This window comes from Coenobita brevimanus, chromosome 62 (genome assembly GCF_032717465.1).
Source record: "Coenobita brevimanus isolate Jiangsu-jjx chromosome 62, ASM3271746v2, whole genome shotgun sequence".
Lineage (NCBI taxonomy): Eukaryota > Metazoa > Arthropoda > Malacostraca > Decapoda > Coenobitidae > Coenobita > Coenobita brevimanus.
The window spans coordinates 36,153,259-36,180,046 of NC_137015.1; the positions used below are offsets into that span (position 1 = coordinate 36,153,259).

Genomic DNA, 26,788 nt, shown 5'->3' on the forward strand with positions numbered 1-26,788 from the left:
TTAACATAACTGGGTTGAGCTTGCTGTCTTGATATCTTCAACCATCTTGTCTGATGTCAACTTACCTCCTGCAAATATAGAAAAATATTAGCCTGCTTTCATCTGATGGAAGTGAGCCACTCCAAAAACTGAAATACCAAGATGCGGTTGCTGAGGCACCAGGCACCTAAGCCCACAGGACCAACAAGCAACCAGATCCTCTACTTCACCAGGAAACTCAAACCCAATGGGCCACCAGGCACCCAACACACTAACCTAATCACACACACACACACACACACACACACACCTAATGTAGCCATTCAAACACCTGGTAACTGGAACATCTAAAGATCAGAAGTTTAAATTACATACCTAAACAGGAAGAGACTATCTGCAAAGACCTGCAGCAAAACTACTTCACCCAATTTTTTTTTTTTTTTTACTGAAATTGTTTTACTGAAATACCTCCTTATGGCCAAATATTCAAAATTGCTAAATAATCAGCTGATGCAACAGCTGACATGTAAATCAAGTCGATTTTTCAAGCTGAGCAATTTTGTATTTCATAAGGAGACACTAAAATGCCTCCTTATAGCCAAACTGAAAATCACCTACCAGTCTGCTGATGCATCAGCTGACAACAACTGACATGTTAAATAAACATTTCAAGTTCAGCAACTTTTTATTTCATAGTGAAATTGCTCAGAGCTCTCCAAGAGCAGATATTTAAATTTTCCTTAGAGAAAAAAAAATCCCCAGGTGTACCACTTACTGACCTGTCTGTTCTGTCCCTGGTGAAAAGACTAATATTTAAAAGCACATCAACTTGAACCACCTTGACCCACTAGACCACCAGTCATCTACAGTAAATATAGCTAAAACACCCACTTAAATTCCAAACATCAGCCAAAGAGTACCTTAACCCACTGAACAATGACTGATGGCCAAAATTTTAAGGCAAAAACTTTAAACAATGCTCATACAACTAAGATAATCCACCATAATCCCTGTGCTTTATCAACCTACATCTAATGAGGTAATCCTAGAGACAGTACTTAACCCGAGGCATTCCATCCACGTATGGGTATGATGCAACATTTTGTCACAGCTAGTCCCGTCGACGTACTGGTACGTTGCGCAATTGCAAGGTTCATAATTTGCACAATTTTCAATTTTCACGCATGATTTTTCGTACATATACACGAGATACCTTCCTCTATTCCTCTACAAGATGCCAGACAGGGACAATGCCTTACACTGCGTAACCTCCCCCCCCCTGCACGCCATTGTCTCGGCAATTCACCTGTTACTAGTGACTTCGCCAATAAAGACATTCAGGACCAGAGTGATTCCCCAATCGATGACAATGTGGAGGACAAAGTTTACGTAGCATTAGAGGAAGAAACAGTCAGAAATGATGATCAGGTAATGTCGCCAAAAAAGGTCAGGTATGTTGAGTTAGTGAGTGAAACAATGCTTATAATGCCTATATTACCGTTTGAAAACCAATATACTCTCGTACTACATATAAATTCGTACCAAATAAATAAATAAATAAATACCGTTGATGAGTGGTGTGGAATAGTTACCCTCCCACAAAACTCGTTTTCTTTGGAGCCATCCTGATAGAAAACCCAGTAAGGAGGTACTGCTACCTGTATCGAGTATTTTAAACCTCAGTTGAGCTATTTATCTATGAATTTTCGATGTTTCTCACCAAAAGCAGAGGTTTTAGCCAAAAAAAAAAAAAAAAAAAAAAAAAAAAAAAAAAAAAAAAAAAAATCTAAAATAGCTCGGGATTAGGGGGTGTCGGAGGTGCGAAATAGCTCGGGACTTGACGGGTTAAAAGCTTGGATTACACAAAGCTACAACAGTTTCTGAAAATTTTTCTTGACAAAAATTTAAGATAAAGTCACTGAAATATGCCTAGCCACTGCATTTAAAAGAATGTCACAGGCAGAAGGAAACAGTCACAGGCAGAAGGAAACACAGTCACAGGCAGAAGGAAACACAGTCACAGGCAGAAGGAAACAGTCACAGACAGAAGGAAACAGTCACAGGAAGATAGAAACAGTCACAGGAAGATAGAAACAGTCATGGGCAGAAGGAAAATATATTTCTATGAACCACTTACAAGGGAGAGCTGAACAGACCATGTGTTGGGCCTTAAGTAACAGATCTGCTTAACTGCATGATTACAAAAACTATCATTAACTATTTCCCTATCCCCTGAAAGAAAGATGGTGAACTGCAGGAGTGGCAAGTTAAGCCTGCATTCCATCTAGCTCAAATTTCAGATGGACTTAGGGATGAATTCAGATATACTTCTAATTCCTTAACTCCCCTATCATCTCTTCCTTAGTGATTTGTTTTTGGCTTTATTCTTGATACCACCAGGCATTTAACAACTCAGACGACCTATGGCTCTGATATGGTTAATGAAGGCTATGCCTTCACTTTAAAAGTGTATGGTAAAGAATAGTCTGAAATTTGCAATACCGGTAATTAATCTGAATTTGAGTCAAGAAAAAAGGTACCAATGCAACTTTGAAAAGACCAATCACATGGAAAACAAGACTTGACCATCACAATACTGCTGTACCTTTCAAATACAGCGGTCTCAAGCCGGCTTGAGTTTAAATCTCAGAACCCTGTCACTTGTTCTGATTCCTTCCTTCCAACACAAGGATTTTATCCAGCTTTGGGGAAATTTTCTTTAGTAATGGGCTATTACAGACTATATCCAAACAGTTCCGTCTCCAAAGCTTACTGGAAGTATACAGAAAAATTAAGAACGCAACATACAGAAAGAAGGGGTGAAATGAAAACTTCTGGCTGTAGGTCGTTCCATTTTGCATGCCTGAGTTGAAAACATTTCAGCAATATTCTTGCAACTTTAGCTTCCTGAGCTATTTAACTATAGACTTTGGTGCATTCTAACTTTCCAGCACCTATTGAAGCAAATTTTGCAACCAACCGTCAATTAGAACAAACTAGTACCATGGCAAGATTTAACGAAAACTGTACGGGTTGGTGTATAGTACAATCCACTAGGCCCATCAATGGTTACTTCAACAGTCTGGCATCTCAATGATTAAGTAGCAATTACACAGAGTACTCACCATTTAGTATCCAGCTGAGCTGCTCCCCCATATCAAAGGTGGTGGTAGTGGTGGTGGTGACATTTGTGAAGTCTACCACCAGACACCATCCCAGCAGGGGTGACCACCTCTGCTATCACGTTGTCCCTCCCCTACAACTGCCTTGAAGCAAAAATACTCTTTAGAACTCATTAACCCTTTAAATACAATGAAGAACTACCTCAGCACTAGTTGAATTTTATCCTGAAGGTCATAAAGCTACATCCAACCCAGCCATCTCAAGGAATCTATCAGTTAATATTCTTGCCAAACAGGTATGTATCAATCCCTCAAAAAGAGGATGGTGGACTGCAGAAGGTTAATTTCAGTCTCATGTCCCTAAGTTTCACGTGCCGATAAACATGAACCCACAACAGTTAAGGGCTCTAATAAGTTTTTCTCAGTGATGAATTAATACTCACACTAAAATTTGCAAAGAAACTACTGTAATGCATCTCAAACAGTATAATGCTACTTCCCTATTCAAGCGAAGGTAAAAAGTGAACTATGTAGTGACAATCTTAATTTTCCTTCATCCAGATCTTTTCCACCTAATGACTGGATGAGGTAGGGTGCAGAAAGCAAGAGAAAACACTAAGGGGAGTAGTTATACCTAGGTCATCTCTGCCTCTTTACCCACCTGAGGATGGGATGAGGCACGGTTGAGAAAAAGAGGGAGAATCAGCCAGCATTTCACTCGAAGATGCTTGTGTATATTGGTCTAGGTCACCTAATGGCAACTCTCCATGCTGCTCGATCTCGCTTTTCTATTCAGACCCTTTTCATTATGGTCACATTACAACCATCCCAGGTCTTTTTCTTTCTCCCTCTCAACTATACCCTCAACATTCAGATCTCACCCTCTTCACCCCATTGTCATATTCCATCTCCATATTTTCAAACCATCTCAATCTACCCCTTCTCTTAAACTCTAAACAGACTCATTTCACACTGCACCCAGTTGTTATCCTCCATCCTCTCCATATTCCCAAATTATCCCAATTTACCTCTTCTCTACTCTACCCTCAATGTTCACAACTCTCACTCTCCAGTGTTATCCTCCATCCTCTTCACTTGCCTAGTGAAATGGACGTTAAATTTCGGTAAATATGAATGAAAGTGACACAGGGATTTGAGCAGTTTTCTTGAAAGCCTATGTTCAAGAATATTATTTAGTACCAGATACATCTCAGGTGATCAGCATTTGATTTTCGATTTAAAAAGTCTTGGAGATCAAAATATACCTACTTAGCGTTATTACAGAATGCCACGTGAACGCCCCCAATAGTGTGCTTGCTGCCGACCCCACCGACTGGACATATGTCCAGTGACCAAAAATGCAAATACAGTGTAAAGAATTTAAAACCACAAATAGCAGCAGAAGCCTAACTAGAAGAGCTGAAACCAAACTAGGGGTTTCGCTCCTCAGACCGCCCAGTGATTATAACCTACCTAACCTAGTGCAAACTAAAATGTGCATTATGTAAAACTTGCGCCAAAACAGTATTAATGCATTAAGAGTGTTGTTAATCATGGTGCAATCATCACTCGACCATGCGATGGCAAAGGTAGGTGCGATCATAAAGCAAACAGATCAATTAAAATATGATACAGGTTAGTAAAATAGCATTTGGCGATTAAATTTAATCACTTCATATTCCGTAAAATGTAAGATACACTCAGTATTACGTGCAATAATGGAATATCCTTTTATCTATCTATCTATCTATAGACCGACGCCCTAATCCCGCAAAGGGTGGCCGCAGACAAAACGCCTCCAAGTCGCTCTGTCACCCACCTTTTGACTACCCTCCCCCCAACTCAACCCCCCCTCCCTCATATACCTCTCAACTCCATCCCTCCACCTCATCCTCGGTCTACCTCTCCCTCCCTCCACCTCACCTACATACACCCTCTTAGTCAGTCTTTCATTCTCCATTCTCTTCACATGTCCAAACCACCTCAGTGTATTTCTCCTAATCTTCTCAACCACATCCACATCCACCCCACAGCGTTCCTTCACTTCTTCATTCGTCAACCTGTCCCTCCACGTCACTCCACATGCTCCTCTCAAGTAACTCATTTCCACTGCTCTCACTCTTGACTTGTTCCCCTCTTGCAAGGTCCATGCCTCGCTTCCATACGTCAGGGTAGGGATCACAATATTATCATGCAGTGACTTCTTAACTTCCATACTCACCTCCCTATTTCTCATCACTGCTTTCAGTGTACCAACAACCTTCCTTCCCTGTTGTACCCTTTCACGCACTTCATCCCCCAAAGTTCCATCCCTACTCATCACACTACCCAAGTACTTGAATGAACTCACATTCTCCATATCCTCACCATCCAACCTCACTGCACATTCTGTGACTTCATTCCTCTCAAACACCATAACTTTGCATTTGTTTATATTAACTTTCAGATTCCTCCTCCTACACACTGTCCCAAATTCATTCACCAAACCTTGCAACTCCCATTCATCTTCACACAACAGTAATGTATCATCAGCAAACAGCAACACCGGAAGCTTCCAAATCTCACCCTCATTCATCAGAGCCACCCCCACATCCACTGCCCTACCCTGCACCTCCTTTACAACCCCATCCATGTATATATTAAACAGCCATGGAGACATTACACAACCCTGTTTCAGTCCCACATTGAGATCAAAGAACTCACTCAGTTCACCATCCACTCGCACCGCAGCCCTAGCTCCATCGTACATACTCTTCACAGCACTCAACAATTTCCCCTCCACTCCATATATTCTTAATACCTTCCACATACCTTGCCTATCTATTCTGTCATAAGCTTTCTCCAAGTCCATGAAGGCAGCATACACTTTCCTTCCCTTCTCTAGATACTTCTCCACTAAACATCTTAGAACAAATATCTGATCTACACACCCTTTTCCCTTCCTAAATCCCCCTTGTTCTTCTCCAACTAGCTCCTCAGTCATATGCCTAACCCTATCAATGAGTATTCTACCATATATTTTACCAGTCACACTAAGTAGGCAAATACCCCTATGGTTACCACATACTTCTCTCTCCCCTTTTCCTATGGTTACCACATACTTCTCTCCCCTTTTCCTTTGTATAAAGGAACAATTATACCTGATTTCCAGTCCTCTGGAACCCTTCCCTCTTCCCAAGCCAATCTACACAACTTCCATATCCACTCCACAACAATCTCACCTCCATACCTAAGCGTTTCACCACACAATCAATTCCTGGGGCCTTTCCCAACTTAATCTTCTTCATCGCTTCTACTACTTCCGCCCTACTGATCTCTTCCTCCCTCCTCTCATCTCTTCTTCTCCCAGCCATTCCCCAACCACTTATACTCGCACTGCTCTCACTCTCTACATTCAACAAATCCTCAAAGTGCTCCTTCCATCTCCTCAATTTCTCTCTCTTCTCCACCAACAACCTATTATTCCTATCTTTCACTCCCCTACTATTTCCCCTTTCACACTGCCTTACTTACTTTACCTCCTTCCAAAACAATTTCTTACTCTCCCTCCATTTCTCACTCAGATTCCTCCCAAACTCTTCATCCACTTTCTTTTTACTCTCCTTCACCTGTCTCTTAACCTCCCTTCTCCTGCTCACATATACCTCTCTCTTCTCTCTCTCATCTTCTCTCCTACCTCTACTCGCTAACCATTCACTATATCTATCTATCTATCTATTGCCAGACGCCTCAATCCCGTTTGGGGTGGCCACAAACAAATCGCCTCCAAGTCGCCCTGTCCCCTGCCATTTCACTCCCCTGCTCCCAGCTCACACCCCCCTCTCTCATATACCTCTCCACCCCATCCCTCCATCTCATCCTCGGCCTCCCCCTCCCTCTTTCCCCCTCCACCTCACTCACATACACTCTCTTCGTCAGTCTTTCACCCTCCATCCTCTCCACATGGCCAAACCACCTCAGTGTGTTCCTCATAACGCTTCCTATCACATCCACATCAACACCACAACGCTCCTTTATATCCTCATTCGTCAGCCTGTCTCTCCATGTGACTCCACAGGCTCCTCTTAAATAACTCATTTCCACTGCTCTCACTCTTGACTTGTGTCCTTCCAACAACGTCCAAGCTTCACTTCCGTACGTTAGAGTTGGTATCACAATACTGTCATGTAGTAACTTTTTCACTTCCATGCTCACTTCCCTGTTTCTTATCACTGCTTTCAAGGAACCAGCAACCTTTCTTCCCTGCTGTACCCTTTCAAGCACTTCACCCTCCAAACCTCCATCCTTACTCATCACACTACCCAAGTACTTAAACGTACTCACATTTTCCAATTCCTCACCATCCAACCTCGCTGTACATTCACTGACTTCACCTCCCTCAAAGACCATCACTTTACTCTTCCCTACATTCACCTTTAGATTCCGTTTCTTACACACTCTCTCAAACTCATCCAACAAGCCTTGCAGCTCCCCTTCGTCTTCACTCAACAACACAGTATTATCTGCAAACAACAGTACAGGGAGTTTCCAAACACTATCCTCTCTCACCATGGCCACTCCAACATCCACTACCCTACCTTGTACCTGTTTTATTACCCCATCCATGTACAGATTGAACAACCATGGAGACATGACACATCCCTGTATCAACCCAACCTTCAAAGAGAAAAATTCACTTAGTTCACCATCCACAAGCACTGCAGCCTTCGCACCATCGTACATACTCTTCACAACATTCAACAACTTCCCATCTACTCCATATATTCTTAACACTTTCCTCAATCCTTGTCTATCCACCCTGTCATATGCTTTCTCCAAATCCATGAAAGCCGCATACAACTTCTTTCCCTTCTCTAGAAACTTCTCCACTAAAGATCTGAGAATGAATATCTGATCTACACAACCTCTTCCCTTCCTAAAGTCTCCCTGTTCTTCTCCAACTAATTTCTCTGTTCTTTCTCTAGCTCTGTCAATAAGTATCCTACCATACACTTTTCCTATTATACTAAGAAGACAAATGCCCCTATGATTACCACACACTTCTTTTTCCCCTTTTCCTTTGTACAAGGGAATAATTATACCTGACTTCCAATCCTCCGGGACTCTACCTTCCTCCCATGCCAATCTGCACATCTTCCACATCCATTCTACTACTATCTCTCCCCCATGCTTCAGCATTTCACCACACACTCCCTCAATTCCTGGGGCTTTCCCTGATTTAACTTTCTTCATTGCTTCCACAACTTCTATCCTACTGATTTCTTCCTGTCTTCTCACCTCCCTCCTCCCAGCCATTCCCCAGCCACTTATACTCGCATTACTTCCATCCTCTACGTTCAACAATTCCTTAAAGTGCTCTCTCCATCTGCTCACTTTTTCTCCCTTCTCCACTAGTAATCTACCATTTTTATCTTTCACTCCCCTGCAAACTATATGCCTCCTTCTTTTGTTCCACAGCTCTTTTCACCTCATTATTCCACCATGCTGTCCCTTGCATCTCCTCCTCACTCCACAAACCGCCTCACATGCTGCGCCTATCTCTTCCGTGAATATCTTACATACGTCTTCCACCCCTTCCATCTGCTCTAGCTCATACCTTCCCAATCTTTCTTCCACTATGCTCTTATACTCTGTCATTTTCTCACTATCTTGCAATTTCTCCACTCTTCTCACAGGAGTTGCTTCCTCCTGTCTTCCCCTTCCTCTCTTCAACCACTTTCTTTGCAGCTCTACCTTGGCCATCACTAATTGATGGTCCGAGACTCCATTCCTCCACCCTCTCCACACTCTTGCATCCAACACTTGTCTTCTCATTCGCTCATCCACACACACGTAGTCTATCATTGCCTTTCGTTCAACAAGTTCACCATCCATCCTCCTCATTACTCTCCATGTATACCGGTGGATCATCTTATGCCGAAAGTAGGTGTTGGCTATTGCCAACCCCTTTCCAGCACAGATGTCCACCAAACCACTTCCATTCCCATCTATGTCAGCTGGCACACCCCACTGACCAACCACTCCAACATTCCCAACTTTGTCATTCATGTCTCCAATCAACAGCACACTCGCTCCTCTCAAACTTGTCCATATACTCTTCTACACTCGCCCAAAACTCATCTTTCACTCTTGCCACTCGATCCTCTGTTGGGGCATACACACATACAATCGCCCACGCTTGTATACCTACTTTCATCCTCACCCATACAATCCTTGCACCCACTGTTCCATACTCTCTTATATTCTTCCACTTCTTGCTTATCATCAGACATACTCCCTCTCTTGCCCTCTCATTTTCATTGACTCCCGCACATATACCTAAACCATATTCCCATTCTCTCACCCTTTCACCTCACCATTTAGTTTCAGTCAATCCACATATATCCACTTTTGCATCCTCAAGCACCTGAACAATCTCTCTCTCACTTCATCATTCACTCCTCTCACATTCCACGTTCCCACCCTAAGAATGTCCTTTGTCCGTTCCTTGGTCCGTCCGGGTCCGAGGCGCTTTATTCGCATTTTTAGTTAGTTCTTTTTACGGGGTGGGGCACTAACCCACCACCAACCCTTTTAGTCGCCTCATACGACAAGCAGGGATACTGGGGGAGTATTCTTGAAACCCCCCCGTTTTAAAAAAGCCCAGTATATATGCTAATCCATAAAAATAAAGGAACATGTCAATACTTCATTCGAATAGGATATCGAAATAGGGGGTCACTGACGTACATATTTAATTAAATTCATATTGCTGTACCTATATTTATTTTACCTCTGCTCTCACCCACACAGGATAAAACAGGTCTCAGTTTCATTAACAACCTTATAATATTTCCTGCATGGTCTTAAATTAATATCAGTATCTGAATGATGAGATTAATTATGCTACTCAAAAAGGTACTATGGCAAAGGTGTATAGGCAAGGCACAACATTCAGGCATTGTATTAAACGACAAAAGGGCAAAAATCTATAACAAATTATGGCTATAAAACATCTTATTTCGATTTCTTAACAGACAAAAATCTTACCACTATAAAATTCTTACTTGATGGAACTGGTCCATTTCCACAACTTTAGTACATAAATGACAATTTCATTAACTTTTAAAGATACTGTAGTTATGAGGGTAAGAAAGTGTCTGTTTGGTTACTATAATCAGTTTTCACTGGACAGAACTACCCCTCCAATACTGTGGGGCTGCTTGAATTCTGCTATCTAACGCCAGACACCTCAATTTCGTAGGGGGTGGCTACAAACAAGCTGCCTCCACATTGCCCTTTCCTCTGCCAATTGGGTGCACTCCCTCCAACTTACACCCCCATGCTCCCATCTCTCTCCACACCATCCATCCATCTCATCCTAGGTTATAATGTAGGAATGAGAGTCTTTGGTCAGTTCAGCCTTCCATAATTACCTGATTACACCAAGAGCTGAAAATGCTACTGGAAGTAATCAGGTTAATAAATGCACCGCAGTACTGTACTTACCTGCATAAACTTGTTACTCTTCTCCTAGCAGTCAAGGCCCCTTGCTACACGAGTTCTACAGGCCTTCCATCGCTCCTCCTGAACCCAAATCAGGCTCCCCCCTCTCTGCAATCAGGCCATCTTGATACGGTACTTCGTTTTCACTCACACGAACCCAGGGCCACCTTACGAACACCACTGCAGTGATTGAAGAAATATATAGTACAAACTAGAGTAGGCAATTATTTAACATTACTACTACCTTCAACTTGCCCTATATTTTGCCTTAAAGTCCATTTCGCATAGTTCAGTGTCAGAACAAGATAATGTTACAGCTAGTTTTCCTTTCCACAACACTTCGTAATCACATTCTAGTATTCATCTAATGCAGTGGTGTCAAACTCAAACTTACAAAGGGCCACACCAGTTCTGTTGTTCGTGTGAGGGCCAGATCTACCTAGCGGTTTTATTTTGTGAAACTATCAACACCACCTTATCATCAGGGGAGTAGACTGTAGCACCAGTCGAGCAGGGCAGTACTCCCGAGGTGGATGGAAAGCTGATGACAGGGAGTGCTGGAGCTCCCGTTTCATCAGCCCTCAGGACTAGTTCCTGACCATCCCCCTTTGCTGAACTTTTTCAGTGTCTCAGTTACACAGAGAGTAGGCCAGCATGCTCTCCAGTACAAATTTCTCTATCTATCTTCACCAAACTACATCCACAGTACACACTACACTTCCTATTCAAAATTCACGAAAATGGCATCAATTCACCCAGCCTCGGAGTCCCCAGGGGGGGGGGACCATAAATGCCCCCGCCATCTGCCCCTCTCCCGGTGACGACTCGAGGTGCCTGGAACCACTGTCTGACTCTCTTCTTCTTCATTTCTGCAACATTCGCGGCCTTTCATCTAACTTTCGCTCTGTTGAGCACCACCTCTCCTCCTCTAAACCTCACCTTCTTTTTCTAACGGAGACTCAGCTGTCTGAGGCAACTGACAGCAAACCCTTTTCTGTATCCTCCTACTTTCTCTATACTTATTTCAAAGCCAAAGGTGGCTGTTGTGTATACATACGCAACAACTTATCTTGCTCTCGTGTTCCTGAACTTGATTCTTCTGAATTCTCCACTCTCTGGCTTCGGCTTTCCTGTCATTCTCTGACTAAATATATCTGTGCTGTTTACTTATCCCCTAATTCTACTGACTATCAAAAATTCTTCGACTATCTTACTTCTACGATGGAACACATTCTGTCCATTTCTCCTTTCTCTGAAATCTCCATTCTTGGAGATTTCAATGTTCACCACCACCTTTGGCTCTCCTCTCCTTTCACGGATCCACCTGGTGAACAAGCCTACATCTTTTCTATCCTTAATGACCTAGAGCAGCTTGTACAGCACCCTACCCATATCCCTGACCGCCTTGGAGAGAGCTCCAACATACTTGACCTCTTCCTCACAACTAATCCTTCTGCTTACTCTGTTAATCTTTTCTCTCCGTTGGGCTCCTCCGATCACAACCTTATTACCTTAACCTGTCCTATCGCTCCAATACGGCCTGCGGACCCTCCAGGGAAACGTCGTCTCTGGCATTTTGGAGCCGCGGACTGGGAGGCCCTCAGGCAGTACTTCTTTGATTTTCCCTGGAATGATTATTGCTTCCATGGCCGTGAGCCATCTGAGTATGCCTTGCGCATTACGGAGGTTATTCTCTCGGGCATGGAAGCATACATTCCTTTCTCATATCCTTTGACTAACGCAAGAAAGCCTTGGTTTAATCACGCTTGTTCTAATGCTGTCCGCAACAAGGAGAAGGCCTACAAAAGGTACCGGAGCCAACCCACCCCTGAATCACATAATCTTTACGTTTCTGCTCGGAATTGTGCTAAGTCTGTTCTTTGCTCCACTAAAAATAATTTCATCCATACTAAATGCTCTCAACTCTCCAACTCGAATTCTTCCCGCTCCTTCTGGCACCTTGCCAAAAATCTTTCGAACAACTTTACCTCATCATCCTTCCCTCCTCTTTTCTACTCTGATGGTTCTGTAGCTATTTCTTTTACTGATAAAGCAGATCTCTTCGCACAGACTTTCTCCTCCAATTCCACCTTAGACGATTCCGGTGCTGTTCCTCCATCACTTCCCCCCTCTGACTTCCTCATGGCTGACATTAAAATTTCTTCAGTTGATGTATTTTCTGCCATTACTGGCCTCAGTACTAACAAGGCATATGGGCCTGATGGGGTCCCTCCTGTTGTTCTCAAAAACTGTGCTTCTGTGCTTACACCCTGCCTAGGCAAACTATTTCGCCTTTGTCTGTCAACTTGTACCTTTCCTTCTTGCTGGAAGTTTGCTCTCATTCAGCCAGTCCCAAAGAAGGGTGACCACTCCCAACCCTCCAACTATCGTCCAATTGCTTTAACGTCCTGTATTTCAAAAGTTTTCGAGTCAATTCTTAATAGAAAAATTTTAAGGCATCTTTCCTATCACAACCTTCTTTCCGATCGTCAGTATGGGTTCCGTCAGGGACGCTCCACTGGCGATCTTCTCACCTACCTTTCAGACTCCTGGTCATCCTCCTTTCGGGACTTTGGCGAAAGCTTTGCCATTGCACTTGACATCTCAAAGGCTTTCGATCGAGTCTGGCATAAATCTTTAATTTCCAAACTGCCCTCCTAAGGTTTCTATCCTTCTATCTGTGCCTTCATCGCTAGCTTCCTTTCTGGTCGTTCTATAGCTGCTGTCGTAGACGGCCATCGTTCTTCTCCTAGATCTATCAACAGTGGTGTTCCTCAGGGCTCTGTCCTATTACCAACTCTCTTCCTTTTATTCATCAATGATCTTCTAAGCTGTACATCTAACCCTATCCACTCATACGCTGATGCCTCCACCCTTCACCTTTCCCTTCGGTTCCCGCAACGCCCATCTCAACAGTTACTTCAAGAAACAAGGGATGAGGCTATGGCACACCTAATGTCTGACTTTGCTCATATCTCTGACTGGGGTAAAAATAATATGGTTGTCTTTAATGCATCTAAGACTCAGTTCTTACACCTATCAACCCGACAAAATCTTCCACAGGTATACCCACTAATGTTTAATAATATTCAGATTAATCCTGCATCATCCTTGAACATGCTTGGGGTTTCATTTACTCGGGACTTATCTTGGAAAGATCATATTACATCTCTTGTAAAATCTGCTTCCAAGAGATTGGGTGTGCTAAGCCGACTCCGCTCTTTCTTTACCCCTGCACAATTGTTGACTCTATACAGGGGTTTTATCCGCCCCTGTGTGGAGTACAACTCATGTGTGGGGAGGCTCCCCACATACAGCTCTTCTCAATAGGGTGGAGTCAAAGGCTTTTCGTCTCATTAACTCTCCTCCTCTTACTGACTCCCTTCAACCTCTGTCTCTTCGCCGCACTGTTGCATCTTTATCTCTTTTCTATCGCTACTTTAATGGTCACTGCTCCTCTGAACTGTCTGCTTGCATTCCTCCACCTCTACGACGGGTGCGTAGCACCCGTCTGGCAGCAAACTCTCATCCCTTTTCTGTCCAACTCTCTAATGCAAGAGTTAACCGTTACTCCCAGTCTTTCATTTATGCAACAGGTCAGCTCTGGAACTGTCTCCCTCTGTCTGTATTTCCTTCTGCCTATGATCTCCAGTCTTTCAAACGTAGTGTGTCCAGGCATCTCAAAATGATCGGATCTTGAATTTGGCTCTCTATTGTATTTTGTTTTTCTCTTGGAGGGAACTGTTACTGCGGGCTCATGCCTTTGGTTCCTTCTTCCTCGCATAAAAAAAAAAAAAAAAAATCAATGCCGACTGGTGACTACTCTAGCAACTTTAATTCCCATTCCCTGTAAGCTACAATAGCAGCTGACATCAAACAAATGTAGAAACAATAGGATAATACCGGTTAAGCAAGCATCAACTCACCCAAAAATGTGGTACGTGTTCCCCTGGCAGCCTAGACCAGCTTGTTTACGTTTTGTACTTCGTCCGAATTTATCAAAATAGGAAATACTGTATCCAGACTTCAATCAGTCTAAATATTTTCACACTGTATTGTACATTACTTTAAAGTCCATGCAAATTTTAAATTTGCAATATAAAACTGGAAACATGCTGAATGAAAATAATACCGTAAGTAACACGGCAAAGCCGCAGCCTATTCAAACGTTCGGAGAAGTTCGGTACGCCTTCTAACCCTTGCAATGGCATTGGCTTCTGTTCTAAGTTATTGATAACATTAGTTCGCCAATAAATTATTCACATGATACTTTTTTAAATTATCAACGGATATTTCCTAACAGTGCTATAATATTTGTCCACATAATCCTAACAAATTTCATATTTTCCGTTTGTTATTTCTCACTTTTGTCATTGCGGGCCACTTTTCTTCGAGGGCCACCAGTTTGACACCTTTGATCTCATGTTACAACTCAGTTCAAAATACTGAGATATTCTGGATCAAGTTAAAGCGAAGAGTATAGCATCACATTCTATTAAGTTTTTGTTACGGATAAGTATTCAAAGTCGGGAGCTGTCACTCAGATATCCTATAGCAGATTTGTCTAAAATGGGCCACTCCCACAAAAAATAAACAGATGTGGTTGCATGGACTTTTGGTGAGCTGTAGTTATGATTTAGCAATGAGTCCTTTTGATTACCGTATTGCTTGTATTCTAACATGGCCTAACATTGCCACTTTCCATCTTGTATGCAGAGTTGTAATACTCTCATGAAGTTGGGGGAAGAATGTATAGCCGCACCATTGTCTTTCAGCCAATGAACGTTGTGAAGTATGTTACCAAAGAACGAAAATCTGGGCCAAGTTTTTGTGATAGACCTAAAGTCAAAATTACCCTCCCAGTTTGTCTTCACTTGGCCATCAACGAACTGAAAAGGGGCTGGGTTTCTTTACGTAGTGTCATGAGTTATCATTGTCTCCCTGGTTATTAGTAATATAATTCCAGTCTGACTACACGGGGCCATTAACTAACTGAAAAGGCGCTAGAGATCATTGTTAGATTGCTATACCATATAAATTTCAGAATTTGTGATAATTAATATACCAAAACCTTCAGAAAAGCCACGTGGCAGTAGCAACATTAAAAATAATATAATAATAATCTGAAAAAGCTTTAGCATACTCACCAAATTAGTCTGCAATTAAAAGCTCCCTCCAAAGTGATGGTTGTGGTTGCGCTAGTGGTGGTGGTGATGGTAACCCTCAACAACTAAATGCCCTGAAACCGGAAAAGGTGGCCGAATTTTTCTCCTCCATGTCATGTTTTTCGCCATCATGCTGGAAAATAAAAATCGTTGTAAGTCATCATATATCCATAAACATTGAAAACTAAAATTCCATACCCCAAACCTGAATTTCACATCGACCCCTCCAAATTCCACAGCCACACCTCACCCCAAATTCCACAGCCACACCTCACCCCAAATTCCACAGCCACACCGCACCCCAAATTCAGCACTCATACCCTACCCCAAAACTCCACAACCACACCCCATCCCAAACTCCTCTCACACACACGCACACCCACACCCTTCTCCACAAAGACCACACACAGCTCTGTTGCCCTTCTATTGTTAGCTATTACGATTTCAATGATCTAAGTAAGCTTTAAAACTACTCAGAAGTGTTTACAGTACGAAGTAAAATCCGTATCATAAAAAAAAAAAAAAAAAAAAAAAAAAAGCTTACCAAAATCGTAGACAACCTTCACCAGCCACAGATCAAGCCAGACTGAGTCACTGAAAAGCCGGCGAATTCCACCTCCCCCCAAATTCTTTCCTCCCCCTCCCCCCCTTCTAGTTCTCCCTCCCTCCACTAACTTGCTGTTTCCACCACCTCCCTCCTTTCACACCCCTTCTTCCTCTTCCCGTCCTTTCCTCCCTCCTTTCTTCCTCTTTCTGAATTTCCTTTCCTTCCTTTCACATCTGTCCTTCCATCTCTTGTCTTTCTCCTTCCCTCCAACTCTTCTTCTTTGAAAAGTATGCTTTCTCCATCTCCCCTCCCTTTCCCCCCCTCTCCCTCCCTTCTTCACCCTTACCTCCTCCCTCCCCTCCATACCCCCCTCCCTCATTCCTCCCCTGCATTCTCCCCCTCCCTCCTCCCTCCCCTCCATATCCCCCTCTCCTCCATTCCCTCCATACCCCCTCCCTCCTCCATCTCTCCATACCCCTCCCTCCCTCCTCTCTACCCCCTCCCTTCCCTTCAACCCCCTCCTTCCTCACCCCCCCCTCTCGTTCTTCGTCTATCTGGCTTTCTATAACATTCGATAGTTTAAGGACTTGTATATATTTACACACACACACACACACACACACAAATTATCTATATGATGATGATGACAATTACACCAATACTAATGGTTGTATGATCTGCAGAATGTTTATCACCACCACAATTATTACCACCAGCCACCATCATGAACACTATTAACCACCACAATTACCATCACCACCACCACCAACTACCACAATTACCACCATCACCACAACCAACCATCACCATTACCACCACCACCACCAACTACCTCCATTACCACCACCACCACCACCAAAACTAACTACCACCATTACCACCACCACCATCAACTACCACCATTACAACCACTGCCATCATAACGAAGAACTACCATCACTACCACCACCACAACCAACTATAATCATTACCATCATCACAACCAATTACCACCATTACCACCACCACAACCAACTACTACCATTACCACCATCACTACCAACTACCACCATTACCACCATGACCACCACTACCAACTACCACCATGACCACCACTACCACTAACTTCAATCATTACTACCACCACCATCACCAACTACCACCATTACCACCACCATCAACAACAACCACCACCATTACCATCACCACCACCACCAACTACCACAACCGCCACCACCAATTACCACCATCACCAACAACTACCACCACCACAACCAGCTACCACCATTACCACCACCACAACCAACTACAGCCATTACCACCACCACAACCAACTACAGCCATTACCACCATCACCAACAACTACCACCGTTACCTCACCACCACCACAACCAACTACCACCAATGCCACCAACACCAACAACTACCACCATTACCGCCACCAACAACAACTACCATCACCACGAACAACAAATACCACCACCACCAACAACAACAACAACTACCACCACCACCACCACCAAGTACTACCATTACTACCACGACCAACTACCACCATCACCACCTCCACCAACTACCATCATTACTACCACCAACTACCACCATCAACGCCGCCATCGACAAGTGTCATTACCAATTTACCACCATCATCAACTACCACCATCACCGACTACCACCATTACCCACACCACCACCAACTACCACCATTAACACCACTGACTAGCAAAGCATTTTGATGAAACTTTCCCCCAGTTAAACAGGACCTTTATATTTATCCTTTAGTTCCAAGTGTAAACAGTCTGAGACAAAGGAAGTCAAGTTTTTCTAGTAACTTAAATCACGTCTTGGTCACATCTTGTAGGTTGATAACAGGCCTATCACATCCACAACAACTGCCCCAAACTCCTCGGGAAGGAAAAAGATGGAAAACCGTCCCAACAGGAAGGGCAAGTAAAGTAGACAAACCCAAATCGTCTAAGCCACAAGATGGATCACTATAAGGCCAAAGGACTTGGTGTTATGACCAGAATGCCTTGGATGGCAAAAGTAATATGGATTATTTAGCTGAAGTCAGGCGTGGACATAGCCCAGACTCTTCAGGAAGCAAGTAGCAATATGGATGGAACTGCCATGGAGGTACGGCCATAGTACTATCACTCATGAGGATAGGAATGCCAAAATATGAATTCTTAGTAGATTCATTCGATGAGTGAGCACTTGGTCCTACGCAAGTCTCTTTTAAAATCCCGCATGCAGTGGGCTATATAACTGTCATCCTGAATGCCACCGCAGCCCACTAAACTACCCACCCCTAACCAGTCAGCAACAACACTATCACCATCATCATAATCATCACTTGTGTTGATCTACTGCATGACAACACCCACCAAATGCAATGACCGATATATGTTGCATTCCAGAGTCCAGACCCATACATTAACAAAGTGAACTACTGATCTGCTTCTCTGCCAGCCTTTTCCTCTCACACCATCAATAGGAGGCCACTCAGTTACCTTAGCTTGCATATCTCTCCAACAAAAGATGTGACCTGCCCATCATCATTTTCGGCATTTAATCGTTAGTGATTATGGTACCGGGTAATCCATATGTGCAATTAAATAAACAATTGCGGCCTACAGGTCCGCAAAAGTGCATGGAAGGAGAGAGTGCCATGTACTATTGCGGACTAACATCGATCCAGTTCCTTACGATGAATAAACTATGAGTGAACAGGAACTTTCAAAACTTTGTGCTGCACTCTTCGGAACCCAGCAGACTTTTCAGGATAAAGTGTTAGAGTTTTATAATTATTCGTCCTAAAAGTGCAACGATATTCCTAACAGCAACTGTACAAAAATGTCAGTGTAATCCACTCAAAGAGGTAATATAAAAGCAAAATATAAATAATTTTTTGTCATCCATCCTCAACATACAATAAATACTCTACCACACTAAAGTTACCTGAGAAGCAGATTTCATTCCTTATGAACACATAACAACAAATGCATCATTTATGGTTCAACACTTATTACTAACAACTCACAATTAGTACTGGTGGTACTCTACTAATACATCGTACAGAACTCAAAACATAATAACAACACCTGAACTACATTCATAACTATACTGGTACTGTTACAACACTACTTGTTTTATGTAGACACTGGATATGACTGCTATACCCTCTGGCCATAGGTTTTACAGCATACTTTAACACATGTGCTAGAGTCAATTGCGAATTCTCTTGGATATCACAGTTACTGTACCTTTTCTACAAAATACAAAGCAAGATAAATATTATAACAGATAAATCAAAACATGGAATCAAATTTACCGGCCTCAAATATACTTAAAAGTCAACTAAAAGCTGGTCAAAGGGATAACATAGCGTGCTGCAAGTTACTGACTGATGCTAAAAGTTACGGCTACATTGTTAAGTAGGCAAAGGTGTTGGCAGGCTCCTAATGTACGGTAATCATCCATGGAAAATCTGTCACTGATAGATGTGCCCAGCCTACATCCCACATTAAATAGTCAGCAGTGAAACAGAAAGGGTACATATTTTATGTCACCAATACAAGCTTCAGAATCATTAATCAAAATGAAGGGCTTGTCCACATCTTTGCTTCTTTGTTTAATTAAAATGGTTCTTAATAATGTACACATCTGAACAAACTACGAATCTGTGTCTGGTGAAACTTGTACAATATACTGTACTGCTGAGAGTCAAAGTGAGCATTCTAATGAGTCTTATAATTCTCCATATGGCATCTACAACATGACATGTGCAATGTATTATGATACTAAGGTGCATGTGGAAATATTACAGTACATTCTCTCTATGTGCCACGGATATGATAAAAATATATCACAACATTCTTCACCCAGGCCTGTTAGCCCCAGGGTTTGAATCCTGGTGTAGGCAGCTAGCACCACTTGACTCAGGTGTCCATCTACCACTTGTGAGTTAACAGGTAAAATGAATACCCAGTGTAACACAGGGGGTGGGGGTAACTGTGGTAACCTGAAGGATGCAATGTCTTTCTGTCCCAGGATAATGGGTGAACAACCCAACACTGGCTCAACAGCCTAGGTTAAAGGGATGAGCAGTGCCTCAAGAACCCACCACTACTTTTTACCTTCATAAAAATCATATTGTAAACTGGAAAGAAATTGGCAAATTGGCCTTACAGGTAACAACGAAACTTTAGTGTGTTATATTTTAAAATTTACTGTGAACTTTATTGCAAAAATGGATATAAGAAAGGCCACATTTAATGAGGACTTACTGTATATAAAGTTCGTGCAACATTGACAGAATCCAGTTACTAAATGTGCAGTTAACAAGCCTAACCTGATACACAAAATGCGGTGTTTGCAGAGGAGCCCATGACGAAACAAGCTTAGTATGGAAAAAGCATAAGCCAGGTCGACGAGATGAGCTTTGGGGTCAGATCCACAACACAAGCATTAAGTCAAGACCACCTGATGAGTCGTAAGCCAGGACATAAATTTTATATCAGGTTCACACGATGGCCTTAGGATGTAATAGAGCCCAGGAGGTCTATGATGGAGTAAGGACACTCGGGAAAGGCAGCCCAACAATCTCCACTTTGCTTTCCATAGTCGGTGGCATCGAGATAGTCCAGCTTGTCTCTCCGGGACCGAAGCCTTCCCAGTAAATTCTTCTTTTTCCCCGGCTGTCCTTTCTTTCGCTGCCCTTCCCCCTTTTCTCTATTCTTGTCTTTGTTCTCCTTCTTCTCTCCCTCAGTTTTTTGCTCTTCTTCTCCCTTCTCTGTTGCTCTACCCATACTCACACCATCATACAGCTCATTTTCATAGCCTTCACTTGTGAGCGAGTTCAGGATAAAATCGCTTAAGTATGAGTCATTTGTCACTCGCCTGTAAATACAAGGATTATATCACTCATGTGCACATGTGGGTAAATGCAGTAAAACACCCAAGCAAAGGCAATACACACAAAATATATTCCTCGATCACATAACTGGCTAGCTTGTCATAAAGACTTTGTAGTTACTTGTAGAGAAGTATATTTTAGACTTGTGGTCGAGCGGCTTTTATATCTTGTAGTAGCTTCCCCACCAAATGTCATGTAGTGACAGGAGAGGTAAAGAATAGTATGGGACTATTTTCATTTGTCTTGGAAATATTAAACACGGAACGAGTATAAGTCCCGGGTAGCTACCTCCCTGTCTCGCTATCTCTCTCTCTCTCTCTGTTCTAAGGCTAATCTCCGTCTCGACCTCTCTCTAGGGTCGCTTGTCTCCTTCTCCCTCGCCTGTTCGGTGGCTAATCTCCGTCTGAGCTCTCTTTCCTAAATTCTGGTGTAGCAGGGGTGTGTCACGTGTGTTCCTCGTGGATGGACTACATCTTTGTTCACGAGAGGACTGCTGACAGCTAACTGCATCATCTCCTTACTGGCCGCTGTCGTCAGCTTTCCTCAGTGTTAAGAGTGTGTAAGCATGTTTAGCACTGCTCGATTCTCGCAGACACAACACCTTCTCATCATCTGACTTCCTGCTTCTATCTGTCTCTCTATCTATCTATTTATCTATCTATCTAGTATGATTTGCAATTATAATAATTATGTAGTCCTTACCACAAGCTAAGAACTGGGTAAGAATGGAGATTGTTCCTTAGATAACCTGACAATACGGTATGAGTTCAAAAATACAGGCAGTAGGTGGATGTCTACAACTGACTGAAAACATCTACGTCATCCTATCCTTTTTTCTTTTTTTTTCATAGAATGTATACATGGGGTGGAATGAACCTAGGAACCAGAACAGGAGTATGGCAGCATATTAATGACGGTACAGCAATTTCGACCAACAGCAGACCTATATCATCATCATCATCATCCAGACTTCCTTTTCCACCCATAACGTAACTTTCCCAAATATAACGTAACTTTCCCACCATAACGTTATTTTTCCATCCATAACGTAACCTTCCCACCCATAACGTAATTTTCCCATCCATAACGTAACTTTCTCACCCATAACGTAACTCTCCCACCCATAACGTAACTCTCCCACCCATAACGTAACTCTCCCATCTATAGAGTAACTCTCCCACCTATAACGTAACTCTCCCACCAATAACGTAACTCTCCCACCCATAACGTAACTTTCCTACCCTTAACGTAACTCTCCCACCTGTAACGTAACTCTTCCACCTATAACGTAACTCCCCACCCGTAACGTAACTCCCCCACCTATAACGCAACACAGACTGCGATACTAACTTTGTGATAATCTGCAACATCTCTCCTACTAGGCCTTCAGGGTGGAGGGGCGGCATGGAGGCCAACTCGCACAGGGCACGACGCACACATCCACCGCCGTCCACACCCAGCCTAGGTGTACACAAGTGCACACAGTAAGTACAGTGTGGGCATAAAGAGCACGATGCACAAGCCTACCATCATCCATACCCAAATTAAGCACGTAAAACACATACGGTCTGTACATTATGAAGACACACACACACACACACACACACACACACACACACACACACACACACACACACACACGCACAAATGCAGACCTCACACAAGAACACAGATATTCATTACATTAATCACAATGACGGATACACATAATACACTGCAAATACACAGAGATATTAAGTCATCATATGGTAAAGGACTGGCTCCTACGAAAACATATACACCAGCCACTCCATATCCACCGACACACTGGAAGGAAGAAAAGTATATTCATTAAAAAAAAAAAAAAAAAAAAAAAAGATAAAGCAATCAGACTCTTACACAGCCACAAGCCATTCCACAGATGCGACAAGAGCCATCTCTGAACCACACTTTGCTTTGGAGCATGAGCTTTGCTGCCCTATTAGCCCGCAAGGCTCTTGACCAAATGACAGCCATTTCTCAACAGCTACCACCAACACCACCAAAGCTATACCACCAACGTCACAGCTACCACCACGACCATCATCATTACAGCTACCACCACCACCACTACAGTTACCACCACGACCATCATCATTACAGCTACTACCACCACCACCACCATCACAGATACCACTACCACCACCATCACCACAGTTACCACCATTTTCGATTGAATAAAATCGTCTGTTCGTAACATCAGTAAGGTAAATGACACCTGAGTGTAGATGTACCCCCCCCCCTCTCTCTTTCTCTTTTGGAAGATGCATGGAACTCCACGGAAATGCCCCGCCACCTCTTCCAAGTGCGCATATTGTAACATCAATGGGGACAAGTTTTGTGTCCAAAACACCACTTCAGAAAATATCAATCGATATCAACTTCAAAGTGGCCTGTCTGGGACCCAGTTCCAACTATCCTGGCAGGTTTCATCCAAATCCTTTGGTCAGTTTTGGCCATGCCACACACACACACAAACACACACACACACACACACACACACACACACACACACACACACACACGCCGGCTCAGTGGTAATGCTCTCCCTTTGCACCTGCTAAGACAGAGGTTTGCGACTTGCTCGGGATGCGAAAAGTTTCACTGACGAAGTGGGCAGTCACTTTCCTCCTTGAGCAAGAGGATGGGTGTGTGCATGTGTGAAAGTCAGAGCTTTGCCCTTAGATCGGACTATATGAGCTCTCAGCTCTCTTCCAGGAGGGTAAAATGGCGATGATCACAACCATCACGTGCTCCTGACCGACCCGGTGAATTACACACACACACACACACACACACACACACACACACACACACACACACACACACACACAATTATAGTAAGGGGAGCCCACAGCCAACAGCCCAAACTCCAGCACATCCTCACATGGACACAATGCCCTCCATATCGGAAGCCATCGCCCCCACGGCCTCGCTCCACAGCCTGGCCGCCTTCTTGCCCCCCTGGTTCTTTTTATTGGGCCACTCCATTATGAAGATGAACGGCAGCTCGAAGTTGATGTTGTCACCCTCGAAGATGTTGAAGAGCGGCATCACGAACCTGGCCTCCACCTGGGAATGGAGACAGATTTAGAGACAGACAGAGACGGACAAATGGACAGACAGATAGACAGACAGACGGAGAGACTGCCTCTACCTGGGAATGGAGACAGATTTAGAGATAGAGAGAGACGGAAAGACAGATGGTCCACCCAGGTAAAGAGATGCAGAAAGACAGCTGGTCCAAAGAGATAAATAAAGACAGAAGAACAGATGGCCCATACAGATAAATAAAGACAGAAAGACAGATGGATCATACAGAATAAAAAAAGACAGAAAGACAGAGACTGGGAAGGGCGGAATGACGAATCTATCCTTGCGGTTCTAAATCTGGCGAAAAATGTAGTGAAGCCGAGAGAGACTGAGGAAGAAGGGGAAATATGCAGTAAAGATAAGTAGATAAATATACAGCAAATATATAAACAGATACATAAACAGAAAGATAGGCTGATAGACGACAGACAGATAAATAAATAGGTATAATAATACAAAAAACAGATACAAAGATAGACAGATACTGACAGACATGACAGGAAGGATAGATGGATGGATGTACAGATATAGATAGACAGACAGACAGATAGAATGAGACAGATAGATAAATGTACAAATCGATGTACAGACTGAATGATCGAGAGATAGACAGAACGATACAGAGAGAGACACAAGACGCAGCGCCAATAACAGCGCAAGAGTTCTGGTTGTGGTTGATATTTCTTGCTTATTTCTTTCATTACTATTAATTATTAGCCCCTTCAATTCAGAACGTATTCTCTATGCTCTTTTCATGTTAGACTGGCCCAGACTTTCCTTCTTTCTGTAGTTATTTTCTCGCAGCTCAGTGTCAGTGAGAGATAATGCTACGACTCTACATTTCTTTCATAGTGCTTCTTCGTAACTTGCACCAATTCCATGTTAATTTCTTGTCATAACTGGAGTGATGCCATTTTTTAGCCAAGTTAGTGTAAAAATTGTAGAGTTTTTCTTGTTTTCTCCGGTCGATCTTATTCAGCTTAGGGGAGACTTGCTTCAGGTGATGCATACATACAGTATTTACAGAAAAATATCTTCACGCTTCCCTGTACTGAGGCTGGCCATGGTATAGATGGAAGCCAAGACAACTGCCAAAACCAGCTATTTACTTCTCAACAGTTGCTGCAAACTGTGTGGAAAATACTGTGATGCGTAATAAGACTTGCAACAAAGTGAATCTCATCTTGGACTTTGACTCAATTTACTTTATGACTGAGCGTTTTTATGGCTGTGTGACAAGTTCCCAAGCTTGAAGCCATACTTTACTCTCATTTAGTACTTCTCACGGTCGATGTTAGCTAAACACACACACACACACACACACACACACACACACACACACACACACACACACACACACACACACACACACACACACACACCACCGCCTCACCTCTATTATGGGTGAATATTGGTCTTTTATCATAATCTGTCTCCTCTTCCTGGGCCTGCTGTCAGCCTCCCTCAGCGCGGTCAGGTCAGCCAAGGTCAGGTTGGGGCCAAGGAGTGAGGTGAGGGGGTCGGACGGGAGTGAGGGCAGGTTGAGAGCGGCCAAGGAGAAGGCTGAGAGGAGGTCATTGCTGGGCGTGGCTAGGTACTCCGCTAGGGTGGGGCACGTTACCATCACAGCCAGTACCAAACCTAGTGCTGGGGGAAGGAATGGCTATGTTAACAGAATGAATAATGATGATGATACTACTACTACCACCACTACTACTACTACTACCACCACCACATCTACTACTACTACTACTACTACCACCACCACTACTGCTATTAATACTGCCTCCCGATCTATGGACTTGCAGTACGGGATGTTAAAAGAATAGGAAAGACGAATATTTTCAGATCTTATGTGCTTGCTTACCGTATGGCACTAAAGAAAATTTTAAGTGTACCTACAGACAAGAGTAATCATGATGTTGCTGAAGAAAGTAAACAGCTTTTATTTACGCATCACACTGCTGTAATTCAAGGGAGATTTTTATAAGGATTTTAATTTCACCCAAACCCGCTACTGAAGATATGTATTCCACGACTCAGACTAAGACATATGAAGAGAAGCATACGATAAAACTTCTGGACCAGATATATCATGAAGATTTGGAATGTACAAATCATACTGTTAAACCACGAATATCATGGGTGCTAAGACACGAACAGCGGAGGTGATAAGTATGTTTGTCCATATATTTCACACAATACATTACAAAACAACAACAACCGACTTTGCCATTAATACCAGCAATGGCTGTGTGTGTGTGTATTATGTCAATATGTAATATATGGAGTCTATATAGTATATACCAATGGACAGTATTTTTAAGGCTCCATATTAATTATTGTCTCTACTTGTACGACGAAATAAAGGAATGACTGATTGATTGATTGATTGATTGATTACCCGATTGACTGACTGACTGACTACTACTACTACTACTACTACTGCTACTACTACTACCACCGCTACAACACTATTGCT

At 43.0% G+C, this 26,788-nt stretch overlaps 1 protein-coding gene across 1 annotated transcript; it reads right to left on the bottom strand.

Moving 5' to 3' along the window:
• LOC145403921 (uncharacterized) lies at positions 1–25,930 on the bottom strand. Its single transcript, XM_080275526.1, has 5 exons — positions 25,700–25,930; positions 24,101–24,285; positions 22,516–22,656; positions 21,085–21,179; positions 1–68 (listed from the first exon to the last, which is right to left on the bottom strand). Exons 1-5 carry the CDS (start codon positions 25,928–25,930, stop codon positions 1–3), a joined length of 720 nt encoding a protein of 239 aa, XP_080131652.1.
• Positions 25,931–26,788: the final 858 nt, after the last annotated feature.